Source organism: Chanos chanos, chromosome 2, assembly GCF_902362185.1.
Source record: "Chanos chanos chromosome 2, fChaCha1.1, whole genome shotgun sequence".
NCBI lineage: Eukaryota > Metazoa > Chordata > Actinopteri > Gonorynchiformes > Chanidae > Chanos > Chanos chanos.
The window spans coordinates 33,582,172-33,610,164 of record NC_044496.1 but is presented as its reverse complement, the minus strand read 5'-3'; the positions used below and the strand labels follow the sequence as shown (position 1 = coordinate 33,610,164).

The 27,993-nt window shown below is 39.4% G+C and overlaps 4 protein-coding genes and 1 pseudogene across 4 annotated transcripts; 1 reads left to right on the top strand and 4 right to left on the bottom strand.

Moving 5' to 3' along the window:
* Nucleotides 1-1,776: 1,776 nt before the first annotated feature.
* On the bottom strand, nt 1,777-5,689 carry LOC115804773 (troponin I, slow skeletal muscle-like). Its single transcript, XM_030765268.1, has 6 exons — nt 5,609-5,689; nt 3,648-3,689; nt 2,859-2,990; nt 2,661-2,750; nt 2,329-2,502; nt 1,777-1,863 (listed from the first exon to the last, which is right to left on the bottom strand). The coding sequence occupies exons 1-6, from the start codon at nt 5,687-5,689 to the stop codon at nt 1,777-1,779; spliced, it is 606 nt and encodes a 201-aa protein (XP_030621128.1).
* An 884-nt stretch (nt 5,690-6,573) lies between these two features.
* Nucleotides 6,574-9,095, bottom strand: LOC115805900 (troponin I, slow skeletal muscle-like). Its single transcript, XM_030766602.1, has 6 exons — nt 9,075-9,095; nt 8,076-8,117; nt 7,548-7,679; nt 7,262-7,351; nt 6,771-6,944; nt 6,574-6,663 (listed from the first exon to the last, which is right to left on the bottom strand). The coding sequence occupies exons 1-6, from the start codon at nt 9,093-9,095 to the stop codon at nt 6,574-6,576; spliced, it is 549 nt and encodes a 182-aa protein (XP_030622462.1).
* A 2,699-nt stretch (nt 9,096-11,794) lies between these two features.
* On the bottom strand, nt 11,795-14,516 carry LOC115805899 (troponin I, slow skeletal muscle-like). The gene is made up of 5 exons (XM_030766601.1): nt 14,454-14,516; nt 12,933-13,064; nt 12,475-12,564; nt 12,037-12,210; nt 11,795-11,884 (listed from the first exon to the last, which is right to left on the bottom strand). The coding sequence occupies exons 1-5, from the start codon at nt 14,514-14,516 to the stop codon at nt 11,795-11,797; spliced, it is 549 nt and encodes a 182-aa protein (XP_030622461.1).
* Nucleotides 14,517-16,662: 2,146 nt separating this feature from the next.
* On the bottom strand, nt 16,663-18,483 carry LOC115805602 (troponin I, slow skeletal muscle-like; annotated as a pseudogene).
* A 3,455-nt stretch (nt 18,484-21,938) lies between these two features.
* LOC115804772 (interleukin-17 receptor A) lies at nt 21,939-27,793 on the top strand. The gene is given in 8 exon segments (XM_030765267.1): nt 21,939-22,013; nt 22,263-22,298; nt 22,301-22,390; nt 23,800-23,920; nt 24,226-24,273; nt 24,367-24,507; nt 26,240-26,347; nt 26,745-27,793. Coding segments are annotated over 8 exon segments (1,668 nt in total).
* The last annotated feature ends 200 nt before the right edge of the window (nt 27,794-27,993 follow it).

The window sequence follows — 27,993 nt, the reverse complement described above, 5'->3', positions numbered from 1 at the left end:
ATTTGACGAATGAGTGTTAAATTATCTGCTAAACTAAAAAAAAAAGAGGAACCATAGCTCAGCTCACAGTAATTTCGTCCAGAAAAACGTAGACGCACAACACAGTACATGGCAAAAGTAATTTGCTACACTGAAGCTACGTCATGACTGATGTTATCTCTGATGCAATTAAAACTGGTAATAGGCTGCCAGTCAACGATGTGCTCTAATACGTGTTTATTACAAAGCATACAAACGCCGGTATTTTTTTATATTACACTTGTCTTTATGGCGTGGTTCTGGATCAAATGTAAGAATACCCCTATAGGGATGCAATACAAAACAGTTAACATGGTTTGAGTAGCATTACAATAAACAGAGTAGCCAGGTTTGTACATGCATGCGTGTGTGTGTGTTGCTAATAAGAGATGCTTATTCACGCGACACTATAAGTCTTAAAAAAGTATCATGAAGCACGTTTCCCGTGGGTCAGAAAACGTCCCACACTACACTTTTCACAAGCTGCATGAGAAATTCTACGCGAATTCTGAATTTAACTGAAAGTGTGAGTACTTGTGTGCACTTCGAATCATTTTAATGAGTCATTTGTGCCAGTGTCCACCAACCGATAGAGAACTCACGACTTGATTGTTAAAAATATGTAAATTGTCTGGGAAAATCAAATGATGTAGCATTTGTGAATGTAACCCGCTGCTGGACTGTCAAAACAGTTTCACTGATAAAAAGCCAGGGTTGCCAACTAATTTTCAAGGGAAGTTGCCACAGGCCGGTTGATTTGTTGCTAAAAGTAACTAATTGACGTTGTGATGTTGTTGCGTGCCAACGTCATTAGATAATGCCGTTAAACTGCTCCGGAACTGAATGTGTTTAAATGATTTGACCAAAAAAATTAAGTTTGTCTCGTCGAATGCTGCTCCTGCTGCTGCTGTTGCTTGGCTAATGAGCTAAGCCATCACTACTGCAGATGTCACTCACAATGCACTGTGTTGTGACTGGGTATACGTGTGACAAAAAAAGTAGTTTTTGTGTCATTTAGAGGGGGGGGGGAGGCATGCAATTTTAGCGTTTGAGTCACTTTTCAAAAGTTGCTAAAAGTTCCAAATAATTTTCAAAAGTATCTAAATTTGTTGCTGTGTGCTTTTTGGAAAAAAAAGTTGCTAGTGTACTCTGAAAAGTTGCTAAATCTAGCAACAAAATTGCTAAGCTTTAAGCTTTCAAAATCAAGCAGCTACTTGATTTTTGGATACAGTGACGCTACCACCTTGCTACTGGGTAATATAGTCAAACTGGTATCTTTTCCACTTGACCAGGTCTTGGTGTGGTTTGTGACTGACTTCAATTAGTTTGACTCTGCGTGAGAAACATGAATACACCCAGACTAAAAATGAACATCAGGACTTTTTGTTTCCTGTTAATTCATCAGGCTGTGTACTCAGTTGGACGAGTTAACAGAACAACCATGACAAAACACCTTGATGTAACACAAGCAGCTTTTAACATTTTTATTATTCCAGACATTGCAAAACATACTTGATCATGAAGCACTTACAATTTTAGTTTTACAAAGAACATCAGAGTGCTTATGCTTAATGCTTATAGACTTTTTATGTATTGACCAGGAATAATAAAAAAGGATATTGCTGGCTAATGAACATGTTCTATGAACATAATCCAGTAAAACACCAATCCCAGTGGCATTTAGGATTATTAGTATGTATAAAGAATATTTGTCCTTATGTTGCAGCCATTATACAGTAGGGCTGAACATTTATGGAATTAAGAGGCCCCAGCAAACATCTTCTTCCTGCCTTCCATGCCAGACATGGCATCCACATTTTTACGCCAGTCAGTCACCTCCTCTTTCTGTGAAAAGGATATCGGGTTTCATGTCAGTTTCATCAGAATAGTACTCCACAATAGCTGAAGGACTTTAAATAAGTGAACCCAGTTTATACTCAGGGAAATGAGCATCTTCTGAAAAATTGGGACATTATGAGAAGGGTGTCCTGAAAAGACTGTAAAAAGAAAATCAAAATAATCTGATAGCTGTGACGACAAATGTGCCTAAATATCTGGGGGGATTTTAAAGAACAATGGAAATGTTTCACTGATTTAAAGAAACTGGAAACAATTACTCCTCTCCTACTGCCAGTTTATTTTAAAATAATATAACTTTTTTGAATAAACCACATAAAAAACACTGTTTGAAAAACACGTTTCCATTTTTGTGAGGTTTTTCCTCACAGGGACACTAACATTCATTTTATACATATTTCAGTGTGCAGAGACAAACACCTACAATGATCACAGTAATTGTTTTTTTCTCACCTTCTCTTCCTCCTTCTTGACTGTCTTAAGGTTTGCCTTGAAGTCAATGGACTCCTTGTGCTTGGCCCCCAGCAGAGCCCCCAGCATGGCATCTGCTGATACCCTCACTCTCTTCAGGTTGGGTCTCTTCATTTTCCCTTTCAGTTCAAAGATTTTGTGGTTCAGGTCTGCCAGCTACAAACAAATCAATGAGTAATTTTCTCAGCTCCATGATTAAATTGTGGAACACTTTGACTGTGAATGTTTAGAGAGCATCTGTGTGAACTATTTTTATACTATATCTTAAGTTACATGAATTTTAGTGTGGAAAGTTTTTGTGGAGTCCAAATTACCTCCCTGTCATTTTTAGCAACTTTAGCCTCAACATCATAGCGTTCTTCATCCACAACATCGATTTTACGGTGTAGTTCTTTACACAGATTCTGTGACGAGAGTATTAATGTGAGACAGTGTGATCAGATGAAGGCGTGAAACATTATTGAGTTTTAACAGATATTACAGACATCACTGTAAAGAAAAAGCACAGGCACCTGCAGGTCTTGCAAGGACAACTCAGACAGCTCTAGAGGAGGCACTCTTTCATTTAGTATTCGCTCTCGCTCTGTCTTCTTCTGCTCCTTCTCTGTCACCAGCATAGCACTTGCCTTCTTTAACAGTTTAGTCTGTGGTACAGTATGGTAAAGAGTATGAATGGCTTTCGCAGGCAGTTTAGGCTGTGGTACAGTGTGATAAAGAGTATGAATGGTTTTGCAGGCAGTTTATGCTGTGGTACAGTATGATAAAGAGTATGAATTGCTTTTGCAGGCAGGCGCATTTTTAACCTTAGATATTTCAGTGGCTGTCACAGCATCTCACAGTCTTCCTACCCTTCCTGCCATCTCTATACCAGCTCTCTATTCTTTATTGCTATGTTTATTGTGTTGTTTCCCTCTGAGGTGTTATGGCCCCATTTACAGCTAAAATACAATATTCCAAATAATTCTTTACTCCACCACAGCACAGTGGACAGTGCTGTACTGCACAGTCAAACAAGACAGACAATGGTTCCCAAGCCAGTCCTTTGGTATTCCGCACATGCCTCATGCTTGCTCTGTGAAACCTAAATCAGCTGGTCAAGAGCTTGTTCTTAGGGTTGACAAGGGCTAGGAAGGGAACCACTGACCAAAGGCATGAGACACAGTTTCTGGGTTTTGAAGTAAACCTAAAAGTATAGATCCATGGTCACTTTCCTTATGTGACCCATTACAAACAATAAATAGATAATAATAATAATAATAATAATAATAATAATAATAATAATAATAAAACTGTTAACCTACCTTCAGGAATAGCCGCCGAGATGCAGTAATCTTTGACTTTCTCTTAGATGAAAAACAAGAGGTAATGAGGTTAGTTATATTCTGAGAAAATGAAATAAGAATAATGTTTAGCACGTATCTGATACTGCTGCAGTGTTCGTTTTGGTAAAACTGATACAGGCTCAAAAAGTTAACTACACAGATGTACAAGTGGGGACTGCCATCAGTCAAATATAAACCATTTTCATTCTGAAATACTTTTCACTCAAAAATAGGAAACTCACTCACAGGTCTGCTCGATGATGAGGCGATTAAAGAGAGAGAGTGTGTGTGTGTGTGTGAGAGAGAGAGAGAGAGGGGAGAGAGAGAGAGAGAGAACATATAGAAAACCATGTGTATCAGTTATGATACTAAGAGTGCATGATAAGATCAGAGGAATGTGAAAATACTCACACTGACTCAGACATATCTGTAATCTTGTCCTGTTACTGATGGCAGAAAACCTACTGGTCAAACCTGTTGTGTAAAGTGTTTCCTTTTTATATAAACATGTATATATGATGTCACACTGATAGACATTTGTATTTTGAACACTTGATCTTTAAATAAAGTATTCCAAGTAATATTGTAAATCTAAGTTTTGGGGAAATTGAGTTTAATCTTTAGAACTGCCAGCACAACACTGAAAACACATTATTGTCAAGTCCAAAGAAGTTGTTCTGATACTCGTAATGTACAATGACTGTGCAGTTATAACAGATGGAACATTTGCATGTCCTTCATAATTACACATGTAGTCACAAATTTACACAAAATAAGCTGTGTCCCTGAACATTTAGCTACTGCTTTTGATAAAGCTTTTTTTTTAAATAATTTAATTGCTAAGCTTTATTGCTGCCATAGAAATTTAGCTGTTTTCCGTGAGCTATTTGCCATACATTCAGTTTATGTATATTTTAATGGCTCTGACATCGTTGAACAGGTCTGAGAAACTGTTAGGTAATAAACTATAATGGAAGATAATGCTCCCTCGTAATAACTTTTGGCATTATTTATGATACACAGCTGACTGGACCAAGCTGTCACCTTTAATGGTTCAGAGCCGTTTTTTTTCTGTTCTGTTTAATATGTATACGGACATGACATATAATTGACAACTTCATGAACCAGTACTTCAGTAAATGCGATCTTACCTTTCAAATGATGGCGAGAGGGGTTTGATGTGGCTCTGCTTGACTAAACTGCAGATATATAGTTTCTCGTGTGCTCGTGAGGGACCCTCTAAAATAGATTTCTGTCTGCAACATTCTTGCTCTGAAATGTCGTACATCTCAAACTATGCAGTATGTCTGTCCTTCAGCATGACTGTGTGGTACACTGAGCATTGTTCTCCACACAACAGGTGACTGAAGCATTCCATTCCACAGCAGGTTTCAGGACTTATTGTTATTATTATTATTATTATTATTTAAAATGTATAACAGTATGTTTATAAATGTTCTGATCTATGGTGTCTGTGTGCTTGCTTCTCTCTTACTGCTTGCACTGGAACTGAGCTACCATGCTATACCAAAACAATTACCACCAACACTGTTGCATGGCAAAATAAATAAAGTATCTAAAAAAGTATCTAAGTATGTTTGAAAAGTTAATTGGGAAAAACACCTCTAACATTTCAAAACTCAAAACACTGTCCATACAAAATTAACAAACATAATAACTGTCCAATATAAGAAACAATGAGAGAGAAAAAGAAAGACATGCCTGTCTTGAAAGAGGTGTCCAGACCATCTTTATATTAAGTTCCTTTAAGTACCTTAAAGTATGAATTGTGGAAGTGTACAGTGTGTGTTGAACAATGTCAAATGACAATGACAGGCAAAAATCATCTAACTGTTGTGATGCACTCTGCTGTAATGTACTCTGTTGTTATGTACTCTATGACATGTGGGTTATGTGGGTACTGATGGTATAGTTATGACCTTTTCATGGCCATGACTGTCAGCAGCATAGCTCCACACTAAAGGTTCTTCGCCACCATGTATGTGGTTATAGAGCGCCATCATCAGGCAGTGAAAGAAAGTGCACAGACATCCTCCATTCAGAATTCACAGTCAGGTGTTTTAATTCAGGCTTTCCATACATCTCTCAGTTATATACAGATCAGTACATTTTCACTTTATATTACATAATCATGACCACTGCATGCATCACCAACTACTTAACTACAATGAAACCATATACCAGTATCCTATTTAATAATAGCATTTCACTATTATTAAAAATGAATTAAATTAGAAAATTCCCATGAAAGTACCTAACATGAAGTGTAAAACTGTGTCACATTCTTGCTGTTTTTTTCTTTTTTTTTTATTTGTTTTTTTTTTTTTTGTTCCAGTATGCGGTTGGAAGGTTCTGTCCTCTTGGTTCTGTGAGTTTTTCACTGATAAGAAAGTGTTCCTTTAACTTGTTCCATTCGCCTGTGACCTGAAAGATGTTTTTTCCTTTAGAGAGAGAACACTAAAACAATTTGTTATCTCAGTGGAAACAGTGTCTGTTAAGTGCATAGTGTCTGATAAGTTGAATGGACTTTATTGTTCACTCCTCTCAACGCCGCTTATCTTGATTAGGGTTGCATGGGATGCTGGAGCCTATCCCAGCGTTCATTGGACAAGAGGCAGGGAAACACCCTGAAAAGGTCACCAGTCCATCGCAGGGCACACACACACATTCATACCTAGGGACAATTTAGTGTCTCCAATTCACCTAACCTGCATGTCTTTGGACTGCGGGAGGAAACCGAAGCTCCCGGAGGAAACCCACACAGACACGGGGAGAACAGCGCTACCCACTCCACCACCGTGCTGCCCCACTTTATTCTTATGTAGAGATATTTTACAGTGGTTACAGTGCTGAGTCAGTCTGTGTGAATGTGACACTCACCTCTTTACTGACCAGCAGCATCAAACAGCTTCTTCCTGCCCTCCATACCAGACATAGCCTCCACGTTCTTACGCCAGTCTGTCACCTCCTCCTTCTGTAGTCAGGGGGTGAGGGTAAAAGGTCAGAAAAAAGAATCTAAGTGGTCTGTTAAACTATATATATATATTTTTGTATGCTGATGTTTTGAGAGGACAGGCACACCTTCTCTTCCTCTTTCTTAACGCTCTTGAGGTTGGCTTTGAAGTCGATGGATGTTGTGTGTTTGGATCCCAGGAGTACGCTCAGCATGGCCTCAGCAGACAGCTTCACTCTCCTCAGGTTTGGTCTCTTCAGCTTACTCTTCAACTCAAAGATCTTCTGACTCATCTCCTGTATCTGTCACAACAAACTGTCTGCTGTTCACATACTGTACATGTGTGCCCAGCTGCCCAGTGTTTGGTATGAGCTCCTGGGAGGAGGTGGTGTTTCCGCTCAGTATACACGCAGGCATGATTTAACCAGTATACACAGACATGAATTAACCAGTATACACAGACCTGATTCAACCAGTGACACAGGCATGACTCACCCAGTATACAGGCATGATTTATCCAGTGACACTAAGTCTATGTGAGATACACTCCTTTAGAGGTTTTTAAAATGACTTTTACATAAACCCTATGAGAGCTGGAGCCTGGCTGTTTTTAACACACCTCTTTGTCATTTTTTGCCACTTTGACTCCTATGTCATACCGCTCCTCATCAACCACATCGATTTTGTGATGGAGGTCCCGACACAAATCCTGTTAGAGGAACAGGGGGGTGAACGATGACAAACTGTCGTCAACTCAGATTATATTGGCCTGTATGTTAAATTTTACATCTGGAATAAACTGTAGTCTTGTTGTGACTTGTCGTTGGACTGCCGTTGTAAGTGTGTCATGATGCTATGGTCGGTTTAGGGATGATTCCACCGATGGTATGTTTTTTTTACTCTACCTGGAGCTCCTGCACTGACAGACCAGACAGCTGGAGGGGTGGGACTCTCTCACTTAACGTGAGATCTCTCTCTTTCTGTTTCTCTTCTTTCTCAACAATCAACATCTCTTGGGCAGTATACAGCATTCTCATCTGCAGAGGGCCAGCACGTCAGATATTATTTCACCAAGTTAACACATCTGTAAACCACTATGAGAACTGTGGAAACCCTGTCCAGCCAGACCAAGTTATGTGGTACAGGTGTATTCCTGTTCCTTATGGATATTAGTCAGTTTGTCTGAAGTTAATCACTGACTCATGTCCATACTCCACTTTTATATCTTTTATCAAATAGCATATAGTAAATACAAAGACATGAGCAGAGTGATGTATTTTGTACAACAAGAAGCCTTGTATTACACATGTCACGCACAGAATCCCTGAAAGAATTCATTAACGGAACAGCTGAAAAATCAGTATTCATTTATGCTACAAATGGAAAAGAGGATTTTCTGATGTCTCGTGTGTCCTACCCAAGACTATTCTCACCTTCAGTCCCAGGCGCCGACCTGAGGAAATCTTTGATTTTTTCTAAGAGACAACAAACAAAATAAAAAGACAGTTGTGTCTAACAAATTAAACCCAATAAAGCGGTATGATGATACTGTAGACATTCCAATCTTGAATTAATTTACAGATTAACAATTTACAGTTTTATCACAACATCTCACCCCAGTTTCTGGTGGTCTGTTGAAGGGGTAGATGATAAAACAGGAGAGAAAAAAATGAGATGAACACAGGAAAGTCATTATTTTAGTAGATACATTTGTGCACTAAAAGCAGGTATACTCACGCATCAGACATGTTTATATCAGAGTGCAAGTTCTGAAAGAAATGTAAAATAATTTTGTTGAATTTCTGTTTTTAACAACCACCGCTGGCCTTAGAAAGAAATCACAAACTTTTAGCAAGTGCTCGAGGCTGCCTAAGGCTCTGGAATCTGAAAAGCACTAGAGCAGTGCATTGGCTTGTCACATCATTAAAATGATTTAGCATGATGTTCTTAAGCATGGCAACATTTAGACACCAGACTTAAAGCATAGTCAGAAAAGAGGCCAGTTTGCTTTATATAAGACAAAAAAGGGTCTGTCTAAGCAGAGTACAATTTGAACTTGAAATGAAATGTGAATAAATGGCAATGCAGTACTGAGTTCTGTTGTACTAAGGCAGAGGATTTTATAAACATTAGCTGCCACTGACTGTTTTCATTTTATTATTCTACCAGTTTCATCATTTCATCTCACGAAGTCAAGTCAAATTCTCACAAACTCATGAAGAAATATAAAGCATATGCTCTGTTAATTCTATGTAAATTCCAATAGTCCAGTCACAGCTAAAACGAGGTCCATTCTGGTCTAGTTCAGTTTATGGAAAGCACTCCGCAGGCTGGTACGAGTTCTGCACATAGCTGACAAGAGTTTCAGCATAGGTGGAAATCTTTATGTATCGTCACCAATCTGAGAGGCATCTAAGCAAATGAAGATTGACCTGCAACCACTTTTCAGGCATTATGCACTATAATAGCAATCAGCATCAATATTTAATATATTTTTATAATTATTAAACACAGTGATGCCCAGAAAAAATAAGCTCATCTCTGATAAAATAAGCTCAATTCTGCCCTTGCTAAATACATATCTCATCTTTAAGACATACAAAATTAATTTCTAACTAATACATAAATTCTGTAAATAAAGAACATTAAACAAAAAAAGATATTGTTTTTGTTATCTGTATTACGGATTTTAATGTCTCTGTATAGTTTGACTGGTTATCAAAGACATACCTGTTAAAAGAAGAAAATGCAGAGACAGAGAGAGACAGAGAGAGTGAACGGGCTGCAGGAGGATTGAACAAAACAGTTCAGATTTATAGTTTACAACACTCATGGGAATGGCTAACTAAAATAGATGCTTGGCCAGTGGCTGTCTGCTGCTCCGATTTCCTGTTCCACGTAGCATCTGATCAGGATTCAGGCAGGAAAGTGCAGTGATAAAACAGTTTTTATGGGACTTGGACATCTAGTGCTCAAGTGAGGTCTAGACGCCGCCCTTTGGTAGCAAATGGTGCTGGATTGTGCACCTCCAGCAAAGCCAGGAGAAGGAGAAAATATGTGTAGACTGATGCAGAATGGGAAGAAAGCAGTGCAGAGAATGATAGCACTGGCTTTGTTACACTTTGCAGTTAGAGTTGGCATTCTCTGACATTTAGTGTCTTTGCTAAAATTTTGAGTTTACAGCAGGTAATAAGTATTCCTCAGTCTTGTCAACATATTTCACAGGGTCCTGAAAAGCGTTTGGTCTATTGCTGTGAGACGCAGTGCATGGCAAACAATAATATCTTATGTTTTATTATAGGAGGGTTGAAAGGCTAACAATGAGATACCGAATGAAGGGACACTATGTTAAGAATTATGAAATAAGAGGATGCAGGTTAACTAAGGATGTAAAAATAGGCTTTACAGACACATGGTAGAGTAAATAAACAACCCATACAATAAACATTTGTACAGCGTCCTTTCAGGTTAACGAGACTAATTAAAGTTGATGGCATTAAGAAGTTAATTTCTCAGCACATTAGGATAATGGCGTTTGGCTGAGAACACAGGTCTGTAAATCAATGCTGGGTTTATTTAGAGGGTTTTGAGCAGGTGGAGTCACGTCTTGATGAAATGTGAGTAGGTCTGGCTAGAATCCATTCTCAGGGAGCTTTGTGCATTTCAGCCCTAAAGGGGAGTCAAGCATCACAGCACAGTTTGTGGCCCAGCTGTATTTTTAGAGCCAGTGGCTGTGAAACAATAGGACACTTATTAAAAGACACTTTACTTAAAATGGCTTTGCACAAGGATCAGTGGAAACCATTAACTTAACTGCCGCTCAGCTCTGTGTATGCTCTAATGTTCCAATGTCAAGTAATGAAAACCAGAAAAACTCGGTTTAAATTCAAATACTTTTGAAATGACAAGTGACATATGGAATATGTCATAGTTGATATATGATTCCTGTTATCTGTGCATGTAGATGTAAACTTCTTGCAGTTTTAACCAAAATTTCCCAGATTAAGACGGCATTTAAATGTAACCTGACATCTCTGGATGTTATATGTTGAGTGTTTGTTTTGTTTTGTTTTTTGCTGAATATTTTCCTCTTTCAAGTGACACAGAGAACCAGTGTGACCTTTAACACTGACGTAATAGGCTCTGTGTTTGGAAAGGACACAGATAAATGCTTGAACACTTTGTTCTAATTTACAAACACGTTTAAAATATTCTGTCTGCTACCAGTTTGTATATCTTTCAACTCTAATTACATCCATCCATCAATCAATCAATCAATCGATTGATCTATCAGTCAATGGGTCAATGTAGTTGGTCACAGACTGTAAAAGAGAGGCAGAGACACTACTGTGAGTTTTCCACTGAGGAAGAGAGGCAGAGACACTACTGTGAGTTTTCCACTGAGGAAGAGAGGCAGAGACACCACTGTGAGTTTTCCACTGAGGAAGAGATGCAGAGACACCACTGTGAGTTTCCAACTGAGGCATAGAGGCAAAGACACCACTGTGAGTTTTCCAGTGCTAAGTATTTATTTCAGTGACAGTCATCTACGCTGACTACAAATTAACCACTAACAATTAACCATCAAAGCTTCTGGACAAAATGTTGTCATGTCCTTTATTCATGACTGGATATTTTAATTACAATGCGTTGTTTACCATTACATTTACTAATAAGTAATGTAAATGTTTTCACTTGTATGTTTGTACAATTTTGAAATATGTTTAAAATTAAACGAATCAAAATTCAAGACTCCATTACTGTAGTGAAAATGAGCTGTAAAACAGAGTAAATTCATCATGTTTGCAGGAGAACACACGCTGGTTTGACTAGTTTCAGGGATGATGTGCTGGTAAATTATTTGGAAGATACATCAGACAGAAATGAGGAAGGTAAACGGTGTAGGACAGAACATTCTTTCACCAGGCCATGCCTCCGCAGATATGACTGGCCTCTGATGACCAGTAAAATTCATTGATGATCATCTGAAAGAAGCGCATTAGTTGTTTAACAAAAAGTGGTGAACATACGTCTAAGCAATCCAAAATACAAAAAATAGGTATGTCATTATTAAGTATTGGTATTGCATATTTTCAGCTGAGGCACTCACTCCAGTAGAAAACAAAACAAAACAAAACATATTTTACTTTGTTTATTGACCAGCAGCATCAAACAGCTTCTTCCTGCCCTCCATGCCAGACATAGCCTCCACGTTCTTACGCCAGTCTGTCACCTCCTCCTTCTGTGCGGCAGAATGTATGAAAGAAAACTTATTTCTGTCTTCTCTTTTCTTTTTTTTTAGTGAGCTTTTTAGTGACCCTATAGCATTGAGTGAAACAGCCTTTTGGTGAAACAGTAAGTTTAAGGGTTTAATCAGTAGATGGGGTGTCTCACCTTTTCCTCCTCTTTCTTCACTGTCTTCAGGTTGGCTTTGAAATCCACAGACTCCTTCATCCTGGAGCCCAGGAGAGCTCCCAGCATGGCATCGGCGGAGATCTTTACCCTCTTCAGGGCAGGTCTCTTCATCTTACCCTTCAGCTCAAAGATCTTGTGTGACAGATTTTCGATCTATGGACAGCGAAAATTCCGCAGCCGCTTAACAAAGACTCAACAGGGCCTTAACTAAGGTAAGAGAAATAAAGCAGTGCTCATCTCATCTGTGTAATCAAGTGAAGCGTTAGTGTCCAGTAAGTTCTCAGTTTTATGGACATAAGATTTGGATCAGGGCTTTTCTATTCTCCTACGATATCCACTGAGGTCTTTGAACTGAAAGAGGACTGTTTCTTTCCCATAAATGCTCCATCAAAGTATTCTCCAAACATATGACAGTACCTCTTTCTGATTCTTGGCCACCTTCGCTTCTATGTCATATCTTTCCTCATCAATCACATCAATCTTTTGGTGGAGTTCTCTGCACAGTGCCTAGGAATACACAGCATTTCAGAGAAGATCTGAACATCTCTAAAACATGCCAAGTTCCACAAAACCCATCTAAGGCACATTACACTGTGATATGATTGATATATCACGGATTATGTTGACTATAAATATATAAGATTTCATAAGTCACTGTTTTTATATGTATACTTTTAAAAACAATACATGTAAATACATACTCTGCACAGTGACAAAGTTTAATCTAATCTAATCTAATATACATACACACACATATACATAGACACATACACATACATATAGTTCTGACGAGTGGTATTGAGCCATATATGAGACAGAATAATGGGGCACTTGCCAGTAGTTGTACATATTATTTGCATAACTCAGTAACTTACCTGGAGCTCCTGCACAGACAGACCAGATAGCTGGAGTGGAGGGACTCTCTCATTCAGTGTGGTTTCTCTCTCTCTCTTTTTCTCCTCCTTCTCCGTTACCAGCATAGCACTCGCCTTCTTTAGCAGTTTGGTCTGAGTCATGAACAGATTATGTGTGAATGTGTTGCATGCATTAATTTGCTTTCACATTTAGGCAAGTTATGTTTCTGAGTGCATTTTTAACACAACCAACCAACCAACAAACAAGCTAACAAATACCCAGGGGTGGACAGTAACGAAGTACATTTTTCCAGTATTTGAACTTTACTTGAGTGTTATTTATTTTTTGGAAACTTATGTCTTTTACTACAATACATTTGAAAGACAAATGTTGTACTTTTCACTCTACTGCATCTCTACGAAGGTTCTCGTTACTCATTACTTTGAAGCATAACTTTGAAGTCAGCGGATAAATTTTCTTTTCTAAAATGCGATAGGCCATATTGTGTTCGTCACAGGAGAAAAACCAATAACAGTAAACTATTCCAACATCAGTCAAGTGCGTGCTGCATATTAAACAACTGAACTTGGCGGTTGTACTGATGGCTACTACTATGGCAGATAAAGATAATAAAAGGTGCCTCACCAGAGCACCCATGACCATATCTTAAGTCCATGTTTGAGATTTTTTTTTTAAATCAGCTGGTTTTCAAGCTAACTGCTTCCCGTATGCGTTCGCCTAACTTTTTTCGTAGGTGGCTGTGACGTAGTGCTCACTGCTCACTTACAATCATATTCGCCGCAGTAGATATGAGATGCGACTTGAAAATCGCGATTAATATGTTTCTGAATGTGTGACGAATCTGGTGACAGAGGCAGACCACAACTGATACAGTTAGCACAGCGTGTGAACACGTACGGAAACCACTTAGCTTGGAAACCATTTGGGACATCACACCGTGTCCTGTGTGAATCCACTGCTGACGCATACTAATGGTTAACGTTACTGACAGAGTCCTCTCAGAAATATATGTTTTAATCTTGTCAGATAACCACAGTACTATTATTAAGGTCACGCGAAGGCAGCAGATTCACGCAGGACCTGGTCCCAGTAAGACGAGGACGAGGACGGGGGTCACGAGGGTCATCCGGCTGTTTCACATTTCAGGCAATGCTATGTAGTGGAAGTAAAATTAACCTAGCCTGCAACGTTATGACGTGTTTATCCTTGCAAGGCCCATCTGAGTAAACCTACGGCCTGTTTAACTGAAGCTATACACTGTCTTTTATAGAGGAAGCGTTCGATTCAGCCGTGTTTCTATAGGCTTTGTAGCATATTCCACAGCCTTTTATTCTACAGCAAGTATGTGCATTTAGAATACTTAAGTATTTTTAAAAGCAAGTCCTCCAGTACTTTAATTTTTACTCAAGTAAAAATTTAACTGAACAACTTTTACTTGTATTGGAATAATATCTGACCAGGAATATCTATACTTTGACTCAAGTAATGGGGAGGTGTACTTTGTCCACCTCTGCAAATACCTTCAGGAACAACCTGCGGGATGCAGTGATCTTGGATTTCCTCTGAAAGAGAATAAAGGACATTAGATGTGTGTAGATGTGTGTGTATGTGTGTGTGTGTGTGAGCATGTGTGTGGGAGTGCGCGCGTGTGTTTGTAGACATTGTATAATCAGCAGACTGGTAATTTTTGGACTATAGAGAAGTACTGAAAACAGAGCTGACTTACTGGACTGCAGATGTTGATGATGGAATAGAGGATACAAACAGTGAAGGCAAAGACAGGTTAGCTGTCAGACTGTGTTATGTGACATAAATGATAATATATCAAACACATGAACATTAATGTAAATACTCACGCTTCGGACATGGCTGCTGAATCTGTGTGCCCTGTTAAAACAGAGCTACAGCTGTTGACTGAGCGACTGATTTTTCTTCTCTGGGACAGTCCTGGATCTAATCCTATATCCTATATCTGCACTGTCGAACAGCTCTAACCTAAAACCAGTGTTTAAGACAGATCTCACTCCTGTTCATTCATCATTAACTACTGTACAGGACAGTCAGTCCATTTCCTAAATCATTTAATTAGAACATAGATGAGTCCTGCTCCAGCCAGCTTACATTCATTTTTCACAGAGTTCTCTTTCTTTCCCAGAGCAACCAAATTTCCATATTGACCTGCTTTTGTAATTTGATGTTGCTGTTTCTGTAGCAAGGCTTTTTTAATGACATAGATCTGTTAATGTTAGCTTTACTGAACATAAAGATGATAAACTTTATCATTACATCTCATTCAGCATTATTAAAGATCTGCATGAAGTATATGAATAAGTTTCTTTGCACTGATGTGCAAATGAATGCATTACTTGTAAACACTTAATGTAATTCCATTATTTCTAGATTAAAAAAATATTCTCACATATTCTCTAAAGAAAAAAAATTCCAAGCACAGCAAAGTAACATACCTGTGTGGCTGAAGGAAGCCCAAAAGAGTGAGGGGTGTCTGACTGTGGTTACACACAGGGAGAAATTTTATTGTGTCCTGGCCCACGGTGAGTGGCCAACTAAAATAGAACAGAGCCTTGTGTCCTTACAGCTACTTCACTTTAGCATCAAAACAACACACATCTTTCCCTTTGCCCGACCCTACATGGACGGGGCAGTGCCAAGGCTGTGGGGCTATCTGTTACAGTCCTCAGTCTATCTGTTACAGCCTCTACATCTGTACTATGATGAAATGTTAGATCACAAGGAGGCTTTAGCCTGACAGGAATATAAATTTAACATTTGAATCATTTTAAAACCAATGGTTTGTTAACCTTAAAAGCATTCTTAACATCTTAATCTAACAAATCAGATTGTGACATTTAGTGGAAACATGTGGTCTAGTATACAACCCAGTGTGTCATAACAATCTTTTTTTTTTTGTAATTTTTTTGGTAAGCTGCCATGGTATTAGACCACTTCTCTAGTCTTTCTCCTGGATCTCTTGTAAGCCTCCTGGACCACCTCACATAATGAAAAGTAAACACATGTTCAGAAAGACAAACTACTTGTAAATCACAACCATTACACCAACAGTATACTGCACTGTACTTTATTGTGGAATGCAATCAAATTAGTTTTTTTTTCTAGCTGGATATACAGATCACAGTGATTTTGTTGTTGTTGTTTTCACACAACAGTAAGCCATTCACCTGAACAAACGAACACAGTTCTACACAAGTCTGTGTTCACATGAACATTCCTCAAAAGGCCATGTTGTTTCCATGGGAACAATCATTAATAACGATTCTAAATAAGTAGCGTCATGTAAAAAAAATCATGTGTGATTGGCTTGCGATGAAGGGCAATAATACTCTGTAACAAAACAAATTGAAATGATAATCTGGAGAAACATAAATTATGATGGACAATTATTTCCACATATTTCCACATATTTTTCTATGACATTTCAGATATTGACAAATTTGTACAACATGCTTTGATGACATTTACATCAAACATTCATACACATCAAAAAGTCAACATTGAGATTTTATGGTTAATGGTGCTAATGTGCAATTTTGACATACGTTAAGGCCTTGTTGACCTAGAACAAAAATATTCATGAGATGCACAGTTCTGTTTGTTGCATTCAGTTTAACATAATTATACTATTGCTATTTTAATAACTCATTTCTGGACACGATGCTTTTATTTAAATGTCACCAACACTTTTGTACCTTTTTACTGTCCAGCATCAAACAGCTTCTTCCTGCCCTCCATACCAGACATAGCCTCCACATTCTTACGCCAGTCCGTTACCTCCTCTTTCTGTGGTAAAGAGAAAAAGGCTAAGGTAATGTCTTGTTCATCAGTTTTTGCTGGTAGTAGATATGCTGTGTCCTCCATCCTCTCTGGCAGCAGGTCAGTGTGATTTTTACCAAACACAACCCTCAGTAAAACCATTCTCTGTGTCTAGATACTTATGACCATGTTCAGTCATTAACAGTATTATTCAGCTCCTTTTATATTCCAGCCTCCTTCACTGTTGTACTCAAACTTCCTCTGCTGTTGTCAAACAGTAATAACGACCTTAGTTCCACCAGGACATAAAGTGACTCCCCGATAAACTACATATGCTAATTCAGGACAGAACAGACATTTTTGATGTAGGTCATCTCTCTGACCCTATGCTGATTTTTTGGAGGTCAGTTCAGGCTCATTCCAGGTGCACTTCTGTTTTCAGGTTACCACTAATAACCTTACCTTCTCCTCTTCCTTTTTCACTGTCTTCAGGTTGGCTTTGAAGTCTGCCTTCGATGTGAGTTTGGACTCAGTCAGAGCGTCCAGTTTGGCGTCGGCAGATTTCTTCACTCTCTTCAGCTTGGTTCTGTTCATGGTTCCCTTCATCTCATAAATCTTCTGAGTCAGAGACTGGATCTGGGCCAACCCATCAGCACATTACAGAACAATCACAGTTTTACCCACTGAAAGTGTATTTCATCAATAAGAAACATTTGAGTCTTTGCACTTCTTAACAAATCCATTAAGACGGTTTTAATACAAAACAAAGCGGAACAATCTGTCTTAAAAAATTGTATCATTTCTCTCTGGGGATTTGGTGAACCAAATGGGGGTTTACCTCCTTCTCATTTTTGGCGACCTTCACTTCGAGGTCATATCGCGCCTCATCAACAACGTCAATCTTGCGGTGAAGATCTTTACAAAGCTCCTGCAAAGGGAGGATACTGACTGTACTGATTGGTCTTAATTTAATGCTAATGGAATTCAGCAGGGGAGCATGGGTTATCCTGGAGTGGGTTCCTACCTGGAGCTCCTGCAGAGACCAGACCGGTCAGTTTGAGTGGGGAACTCTCTCACTCAGAGTGCTCTCTCGGTCTCGTTTGCTCTGCTCTTTCTCAGCCACCAAGCAGGGACGCTGCCTTCTTCAGCAGCTTGGACTGCAATAACAGGGGGGGACACATAACAGCACTCAACTTTATGGCTCGCACTTACTGAACATGCGCCCTTGGCACACTTATGAAATTAAAAAACATTTTAGTCATTACAGTCACATTCAGTGACCTTTTACTGACTGGCACTCAATTTCATCAAATTATTTCAGGGCATATTTCTTATTTTGTAAATAAATAAATAAATAAATAAACATCAGTTCATTATATTATTCAAAAGGATCGGAGCAGAAAACAGACTTACTTTCAGAAGCAGTCGGCGTGTAGCTGAATATTTAGGCTTTCTCTGAAACAGAGAAATGTGTTAAAGACTTTAATGTGGTTCTTCCTACTATACAACAATTCATTGTAATACAAAGGTCTTTTTCTGCATGAATCTGACTCAGTGGTGTGGTTTACATAGAGGTAAAAACAGGAGTGTGACTCACCGGTCTGTGTGCATGTGTGTGTGTGTGGGGGGGGGGGGGGGGTAAGGAGGAGAGGAAGAAGAGAGAAGAGAAAAGAGGAGATCAGACACCAAACACAGATTAATTTGCCTTTGAACAAATATAATGGCTGATTTGGGGACTCAGAATACTTACCCTTCAGACATGTTTGCTCTCTGGTATTAGCCCCTAAAAAAAGGCATTGGTACACTGGTCAGCATTTGAGCACATTCTTACAGTCTGTTAGTGCAGCTCATTGTGTGGTCAGATGGCCAGAGCAGGACTGCCCGGAAACAGATAGTATACTGCTGAATTATTTGACCTTGATGTATGGATCTTTAGTATTGTTCATAGATTTCCACATGATTTCAGGTTCATTTTTAGACATGTGCTGAATAAAGGTGGCATTAAGTTCTTGGGAAGCACTGTGCGTTCCTGCCTGGCTATATTTGAACATAGCTGCCGTGTTTTTCTCTGTCCTCATTCTCAGAGCAACTGTGGCCTTGACTGTGCTGAATGATGACCAGAAGCATTCAGCTCACACTGAAGTCTCTCTCAGCTGCACTTACATGGTACAGGTCCTGTGGTCTCTGACCCCTCCCTCCACGCTGCTTCAGTGGGCAATGCCTTTCTCAAGGGCAGTTTCCCACTGCAATCCGAAATCTGGGTTTAACAGTAACCATTTTGCACCAAATCTGCGGTTTATTGCTTATCGTATGGTCTAGACTTGGTTACATTTATGACTAACATGCTGATCACACTGCCATGTAAAATCAGCGCTACTAAAGAAGCTGGACGTTGGACGTGACACTTCAAGGTCCACTTTTGACACCTGCCCCCCAGCTGTGCCTCCGATTAAAAGTCTAGTGCTCTGGCCAAGCAGTACATCGAGTCTCAGATGACATCTGCTCATTCCTCAGTTAAGGGCTCTGTGAGGGCACAGCGGACAAGAGCCATTCATTACTCAAGCACCTACTGTGATAGCGATGAAACCAGCTCCAGTATCTCACATGCAGATTCCTCGACATTAACACAGTAATCCTGTCACAAAAACACTCGATGGAACCTCCACTAATCCCTGCATAACCATACTGGTCTCAAACTCACACCTGGCCCTAAGAACCTCTGAGTACAATCACTGATCTAGGAGCAGCTCCTTTTGACCCACATAATTTTATTAATCAGGATTAAGAAAAGCAAAACTGATCCTGGATCAGCGGTTCTACTCTGAAAAATGAGGCACATATAACTCCTGATTATTTCTCTATACTTATAAAGGAAATGTAATGTAACAGTAAAACAAATACAGGCCACCCTAATGAAAGATTAAGTCCTCACACTTAAGCACAGATGAACAGGGTCCCATCACCAGTGTAGTGACATCATAGTTTTTAGATTTTTTAAATGAGTTTTAAAAAGTCAAAGTTTGTTTATTTCCAAAACTTACCTGGAACAGAAGAGAATCAGTGAGACTGAGCTCTGTGGCGAGGTCGTAGCACAATAGACATTTTATTGTTTTTGATGATAGATTATGATTTGAATCTCTCATTGTGATGGCTCACTAAAATAGACCCCCCGTTGTACGCCGTTTGACATGTGCCACCGCGTACCCAAAAACACTTTGTCCATCTCGGAAACACACGTGGGTGCACACACAAATATGCAAACACACACACACACACACTAGCACAAGGTCGTTAGCTTGACATCTCTATATGTCACTAGACACAAAACTTCTAAAATGAGTTCTATTAATACAACATTTATCAAGGGGGGAAAAAACAATTATAGGCTACATCTGTGTTTATAAATGCTACAGTGAAATAGAAAGTGATTAGTAGGAAGAACCACATTAAAGTCTTTAACACATTTTTTCTGTTTCAGAGAAAGCCTAAATATTCTGATACATGCCGACTGCTTTGAAATGAAGTTACAATGGATAAAAAAAAAACTCTACACTCTAGACATTTTTAATTCTTTTAAAATTAATCATGAGAGTACATTTTTTGTATAGACTGGGACAATCGTGCTGTCAGTTGGCTTTCACGGTTGATGCTGACTTGTGTGTATACCGTAATGCCGAGTCTTTTTCAGATGCCTGTCTGCCTGCTAGCTTGGTCTTGAAGACAGGGTCAAGACAGAGAATACCTCACACATCCGCTAATTAACAGCTACAGCTCACACTCAGCTCTGACTGGACTATTATAATTACGGTTAGAACAACATCGCCTTCCTCTGTCTAAGTTATTCTCAAGGCTTAAGTGTATTCTTTTCATTCTCCTAAAGACAGCGCATAAACTAGCTAAATGCTGAAAACACATCTTACCACCAAGTTAATTACTGGACAGAGGACTGGCCCATATTTTATGTGCTTTTTTGACCGTAATTATTCTTTGGAAATGGTTAAATACCATCTTTGCAATCAAATATTTAATTAAAAAAAAAAATAGTAAGAACTTGTAGAATAAAGCTCTTGGTGCCTTTTTAGAAATGAATACATATTTGAACACAACAATGAAAACACTGAACTGCAATGGGTTTTAAGCCTGTTAGCTGTGTCAGAATTTCATAAAATGATTGTAAAAATGATTAGGTTCCAAGTGAATGAGATGTATAAAATCTGATCACTGTCTGTGCACCAGCGTATGAATCCATCTTCCACAACTTAATTACATTTGTTCTTTCACTGCTTTCTAATTTCAGACAACACTGAACGTTCAGTATAAGACTGACGTATTATTCTCCTCTAAAGTGGTCTATTCGCAGTGGTAAAAGATTACGCCGATGACGGGTGGCTGCCATCTAGTGACAAGATTTAGATCCAGTTTCTAGACATTTATGGAGAATTTGCGTCCTCTGGTTTGTTTGACGTTTGTCTGATCATTTAAATATTTGCACAAAAGCTCGGGTCTTAAAATGGCCGTAAAGTCGTCACTGGCGCCCATCTTTCTGGTTTAAAACAACATTAGTTTAGTGACTAGGTCACTCATTTAATAGGGGGGGCGGGCCTCGCTTAGTGTGTTCAGACGTTTCCTGCGTATTCCGATAATGATCTCTGTAAAGTGCGTCTGTGTTGAGAGGATGTTTTTCACATAGTACCTATCACCTCGGCAACAGCTCCTGTTTAAATCATTAAATGATCTTGTGGAATTTTCCATGCATAGGTATAGTCAAATTATCAATAAAAACATGAGTGCTGCTCTCTTGTATTTACTGGTAATCTCGGTTGAATTTTCTGGGATAACATCTCTTCGTTTATTGGGAGAGTCTTCACTGGAGTGTTCTCAGAAGGTAACGTGTGACTTCGTTGCAAGATTCCATGTTATTTCCGAATTAATTCTGATTACGTGGATGTTGACAATCTTACAGAGCACACACGCTTCTGTCACTGTAAAAAATAACATTAAAAAAAAAAAAACTAACACTCTCCATCTGACAGGGTTTACAATGCACTGTTCATTTAAGTAAGTAACCGTAAACAGTCGTTTTCTTCCATTTACTCTAATTCTCTTCTGTGATACTATTTTCATTGCCGCATACTGACATAAGATCTTAATTTAACCGATAACTTTTGGTCATATCAAAAGATAATTGTTCCGACGAGGGCTGGGCGGTACCTGCGATGGACGCTCCTGGTATGATTTCGAAACTTACCTATAATGTAGGACTTGATGGTGAGAACGGAGACCTTGTTGCCGTATTGTTCCTGTCCTGGATACAACCTTGTAACAGTAGGTCGTATGTTTGGGGGCAAACACGTCGCCATTTTCAAAAGATGTGTAACAGTCACAACAAACATTGTGCTACTGAAAACTGCCATTGATCATCATTTTATATTTTATGATTTAAGAGGTGAACATAATTAAGAATGAAGCAGCACTAAATATTTACTAAAAATGACGCAATACTGTGGCCAGTTTTAAGTGTCCTTTTGTCATTCGCTTAGGCGGGTACTCTGTCACTGAAGGGGACAGAGGTGCATTGTGCAAGAAATGGACAACCAACCAACATATTTGTGTACGCTATGTGTTCTCCAATTCGATTACACAGAGGTTCAATCCACAAGATAAACCGGTAAGAATGTGATTAGACAAAGACACAAATACCGGCAAACTGTTAAATTTAGTGCACTTATAATCAGAGGTGGCTAAGTACACAACCCCATTACTTCGGTCAAAGTATAGATACTCCTTGTCAAATATTACTCCAATACAAGTAAAAGTTGTTCAGTTAAATTTTTACTTAAGTTAAAGTACTGGAGTACTTGCTTTTAAAAAAAAATGTTGTAATGTTGTAGCCTAGGTTAATTTTACTTCTACTACATAGCATTGCCTGAAATGTGAAACAGTCGGATGACCCTCGTGACCCCCAGTCCTCGTCCTCGTCTTACTGGGACCAGGTCCTGCGTGAATCTGCTGCCTTCGCGTGACCTTACTAATAGTACTGTGGTTATCTGACAAGATTAAAACATATATTTCTGAGAGGACTCTGTCAGTAACGTTAACTCGGCATTTTCGCCAGCTACCCATTAGTATGCGTCAGTGGATTCACACAGGACACGGTGTGATGTCCCAAATGGTTTCCAAGCTAAGTGGTTTCCGTACGTGTTCACACGCTGTGCTAACTGTATCAGTTGTGGTCTGCCTCTGTCACCAGATTCGTCACACATTCAGAAACATATTAATCGCGATTTTCAAGTCGCATCTCATATCTACTGCGGCGAATATGATTGTAAGTGAGCAGTGAGCACTACGTCACAGCCACCTACGAAAAAAGTTAGGCGAACGCATACGGGAAGCAGTTAGCTTGAAAACCCGCTGATTTAAAAAAAAATCTCAAACATGGACTTAAGATATGGCCATGGGTGCTCTGGTGAGGAACCTTTTATCATCTTTATCTGCCGTAGTGGCAGCCATCAATAAAACAGCCCCGTTCAATTGTTAAAGAAATGAAGCACGCACGTGACTGACGTTGGAGTAGTTTACTGTGATTGGTTTTTTCTCCTGTGTACGAACACAATAGGCCTATCGCATTTTAGAAAAGAAAATTCATCCGCTGACTTCAAAGCTATGCTTCAAAGTAATGAGTAACGAGAACCTTCGTAGAAATGTAGTGGAGTGAAAAGTAAGATATTTGTCTTTCAAATGTATTGGAGTAAAAAAGTCACAAGTTTCCAAAAAAAATAAAAAATAAAAATAAATAAATAAATAACACTCATGTAAAGTACAGGTACTCGAAAAATGTACTTAAGTACAGTACTCAAGTAAATACACGTCGTTACTGTCCACCCCATGCTTATAATTCATATCCAAACAGGTAACAATAATAATACTAACTGAGATATAACAAAATTAAGTTTGATAAGGCTCTAAAGCCCTGAGATTTGAAGTTTTAGAGTGATGTGAATCTTTCTTGTCTAAATGCAGTAACAGTCTTCTAAATGTCTCATTACTGTTTTTGTTTCTTTGTTTCTCTGTTTACAGTGGGAATTTTTTTTTAACAGAGTGGTGGTTGAGCCAGGAGTAAGATACCGTGTCTCAGTGTCTAACCTACCAAAGCAAAATGGAGGAAGTTACTTTTCTAACAGAACTGTAACAGTCCCACGTAAGGAACAGACTGGAGTGCACACCCACCCAGCCACACACATATATATTTACAGCATAATTGCATTTTCACAGCATAACAGCATCTGAACAACAAAAAAGAAAAGATATTGTGAGTTTGTGATTTCAATCTCAGGACCAATTCAGGCCCAAATGTACACTGAGGCTGACACCATCTCCAGTGTTTTCCACCCACTGGATTGAGGTTACTGTACTAAAATGAAAATAAGACAAAACGTGTGTAACATATGTTTTATCTTTCACGGCTTCCATATAATTAATACCCATTGTGTTGCCTTTGTCCAGGGTGTAAGAGACCTGAAATACAGCGATGTAAAGTGTGTTTAGAGAACGGTCAGTTCACTCTTCTTTTACATTTGATATTCTAACTTTTTCCCTTGGTCATGGTCACTGTAACATTCATCGTCCGATGCTGTGTCACTGCAGGAAGTCTCTGGGAGCCCAATCTGACGTATAAGGTTTATACAACACACGGTGTGCTGTTGATTGGGGTGGATTTTAACACAGGGGAATTCTCTGAGAGCTATATTGTGTCTCTCCAAAGTCCAGATCTTTACCCCTATCCAAGTCAGACTCTGTTGAAGGTATTTCTTTTTCATCACTCACGTAAACTGTAATAATGTCTTCTCAGTTTCACCTTCTAATGTGGAATAGCTACCATTTTTTCCCCTAAATGGAATACTGCACATGATGGACATGTGTTCTACAGCACATCCCAGCAGTGAGTGCTGTGAGTGGATCTTGCAGAAGGCTTTCTCTACTGAAAATGATTGACCAAAAACAGGTTGTGAGAAAATGATTCACTTTTAGATTACATGTTTATTGTCTTGATATTTTCTCTTTGAAGAACCATCAGAGAACACTGAGAATCAACTTTTCTGTGGATGTTTGGCAGTTGAATCACTGCAATATGTCCATAGTGGTGAGTTTCCAGCTGGTCCAGTATTGACCCTTCTGAGCAAATTCACTAAATCAGTCTCTTTATCTTTTCTTCAGTTTGCGCAAAGAAAAAAATGTGTTGCTAAGAGTCAAGTAATCCTATGTATATCTTTCCCCTCAAATGCATGCCACCACTGTTGAAGTACTGTTAAATGTCTGTAAGTGTTTTTTTAAGAACTGTTGTGTATTTTAAGTAAAGTTGTGTTTTGTGAGTGACAGCTTCCAAAATGCATATTCAGTTCTAGCAAAAAATCTGTAATTACATTTACTTGATGTATGTTTACCATATTTTTTGACAGATTAAACCATTTTTTGTAAGATGCATGAATAATTGTGAAGAAATCCATCAAGAAATTTATGTTGGTGAGTGTATCATTCCAACTTTCTAACAGAAATGATAAACGTGATCATCAGAGGAAGAAAAAAAAAAAAAAAGAAAAATATGACACAACAAACATTTAGAGGCCAGTTAATTAGGTACACCACCCTAGTAGTGAAAATGGATCGTTCCCAACAGACAGTACGTCATGCTGATGGAGAGACATTTAGGGATTCAGTGGCTGGGCGAATGGGTGAGGGAACTTAAACGACCTTAGCATGGAGTTGTTGCAAGGCACGTCAGCTGCAGTATCTCATAAAAATATGTACTTAGTGTTAAAGGTTTACTCAGATTGGCCCAAGAAACAACAGACAATCAGTCAGCACCAACCCTATGGGTGAAAACAGCTCTCTTCGATGAGACACTTGAAAGAAAAATGTTGGGAATCATGCAAGCTAACAAGCCTCAAACAGGTAAACAATGACCAGTACGGTAGTGATGTGCAGAACGGTACCTCAGAGAGGTTTGTGGTGTCGGTAAAATGGGGAATGTTTTCCTGGCACACATTAAGTCCCATGATACTGATAGAACATTGTGTGAATGTCCTATCTGCATTTTTCTTCTTGGGTACAGTGTACCCTTCATCACCTGGGCACTTCTATCATGCCATGTCAGAAAGCACACACTGTCTCATAAGGTCAAAGAAACATTGCAGTGACTTTACTTTACCTGAGTAGCCCCGCACAGTCCCCAGACCTCATGCAAATAGACCCATGTTTGAGAGGAGACTGAACAGGCTATTTATTGCACGGATATATTGCCAGAACTGCATGATGCCAGTGTGTTTGCATGGACCAGGATCCCACTGGAATTTTTCCCAAACCTTGTGGAATCCATGCCTAACCAATTCAAGATGTTCTGGAGGCCAGCCAGACTCTGACCCAGTACTAGATGAGTGTACCTAATAATCTGGCTACTCAGCGTTGACCTTGAAAATAGACCTGAAAATAGTTCTGTTTAACGTTACCTTCTTTTACACAGATCTCCCACGACACACCTGCAAACTAACCTTGTCTCTTGCTGGAGCATCAACTCTGCTCCTGGTGGCTACTGCTTTCAGGTGTTTCTGTAAAAGGAATTCAGCTGAAGGTAGGTGGAGTTAGTGAGGATTGAAGTAGTGAGGATCTGTGGCAGAGCTAAGCTCATTTGCAGAGTGGTCATCAAGTAAAAGAAACTGATATCTACAAACTTTGTAGTTATGTAGTTACTATGTACATTTACATATTTGTACCATTGTGAATCAATCATTTACATTTTCATGGGTTTGAGTGAATGATAGTCAGTGATCTTTTAGCTTAAAATGCACAACACTATTGTTACATTTAGTTTTCACTATCAAGAAATATTTACTGAATATCTCAAATTTAATGATGGGGGGCTTGGAGGTGGGCTTTCTTTCTCTTAAATTGAGATGTCAGTGCGAGGTGTTACACTGCAAAAGGATGAGACATTACGTCATAATGTATCGATTCTTCTTGTTCCTCAGATGCCCATTCCAAAAGCTGCAGCTTTGGGGCTGATGAAATGAAATGCATCATTCCCGTTCCAGAGCGTAGGAGAGTTCTCATCATTTACTCCCTGGACCACCCTCTGTACAAAGAGATAATTCTGAAGCTGTGTGCCTTCCTCAGGAGTAAGTGTGGAGCCGAGGTAATTCTCGACCTGCTGGACTCTGCCTGGCTTAGCACCATAGGATGCATTCAGTGGCTGGACCTGCAGAGGGAGCTGATCTCCCGGTCCTCAGATAAAATCCTGATCCTCTGTTCCCGTGGAGTGTACGCCAAATGGAGAGCGATGTGTGGAGAGGACAGAGTGATATTGAGGGAGGATCTCCGCTCACCCATGGGAGACATGTTCAGCCCCGCCTTAAGCCTGATTATACCTGATTTTGTCAAGTCCACATCATTCCAGAGGTACATGGTGGCTTACTTTGAAGATGTTTGCTGTGAAGAGGATGTTCCTGCTCCCTTTAATGTTACAGTGAAGTACCGGTTAATGAAGCACTTTGAGGAACTCCTCTTTAGACTCCTAGACTGGGAGAAGCAGGAGCCTGGGAGAGTGAACCGTATTGAGGGTGTAGGGGTAGATAACTATTTCACCTGTCCCTCTGGAAAGGCCCTGCAGGATGCCATTGAGACCTTTCATGCCTTCCAGCTGGAGAACCCAAACTGGTTTGAAATGGAGCTTGTGGACTGCCCAGAGGAAGTACTAGAAGAAACCAAACATGGAAAGTTTTGCTTTGCAGATCTTGCCTATGAACCTGTCCTTCAGTGTAACTTGCAGTATGAGGATTGGACAGCTCCAGTCCTGATTAACACAACTCTGCATCCAGATGAGCAGCTTGAGCAGTCTCTAATGTCTCACATCCCCGACTTCTCTGTAAACGACCTTCACACAGTGCTCCACATAGACCTTGCCTTGGCCAGTCATAATGCTATACATGAGCATAAAAGAGGTGTGCCAGGGAAACTACCCACCAAAGATTCTGGCATTCATCAGTCATTTCCCCATGAAAACCAACTGATAATTCACTGAGGTCATGCTGGGGTTTTGTGGACAGACTGTGGGACATTCTAAGCCCAGTGTGGAATAACAGCCTGTCTGGGCAAGACAGAATGATGAAGAGTGAATGTACAGTGATGGGACCATGGAGAGTTTCACAAGTCTCTGAAAGAGAGTGTCATCAGTCCCAGCACCTTCAGAAAACTGCTCTCTTATCCAGTTAAGAAGGGCTG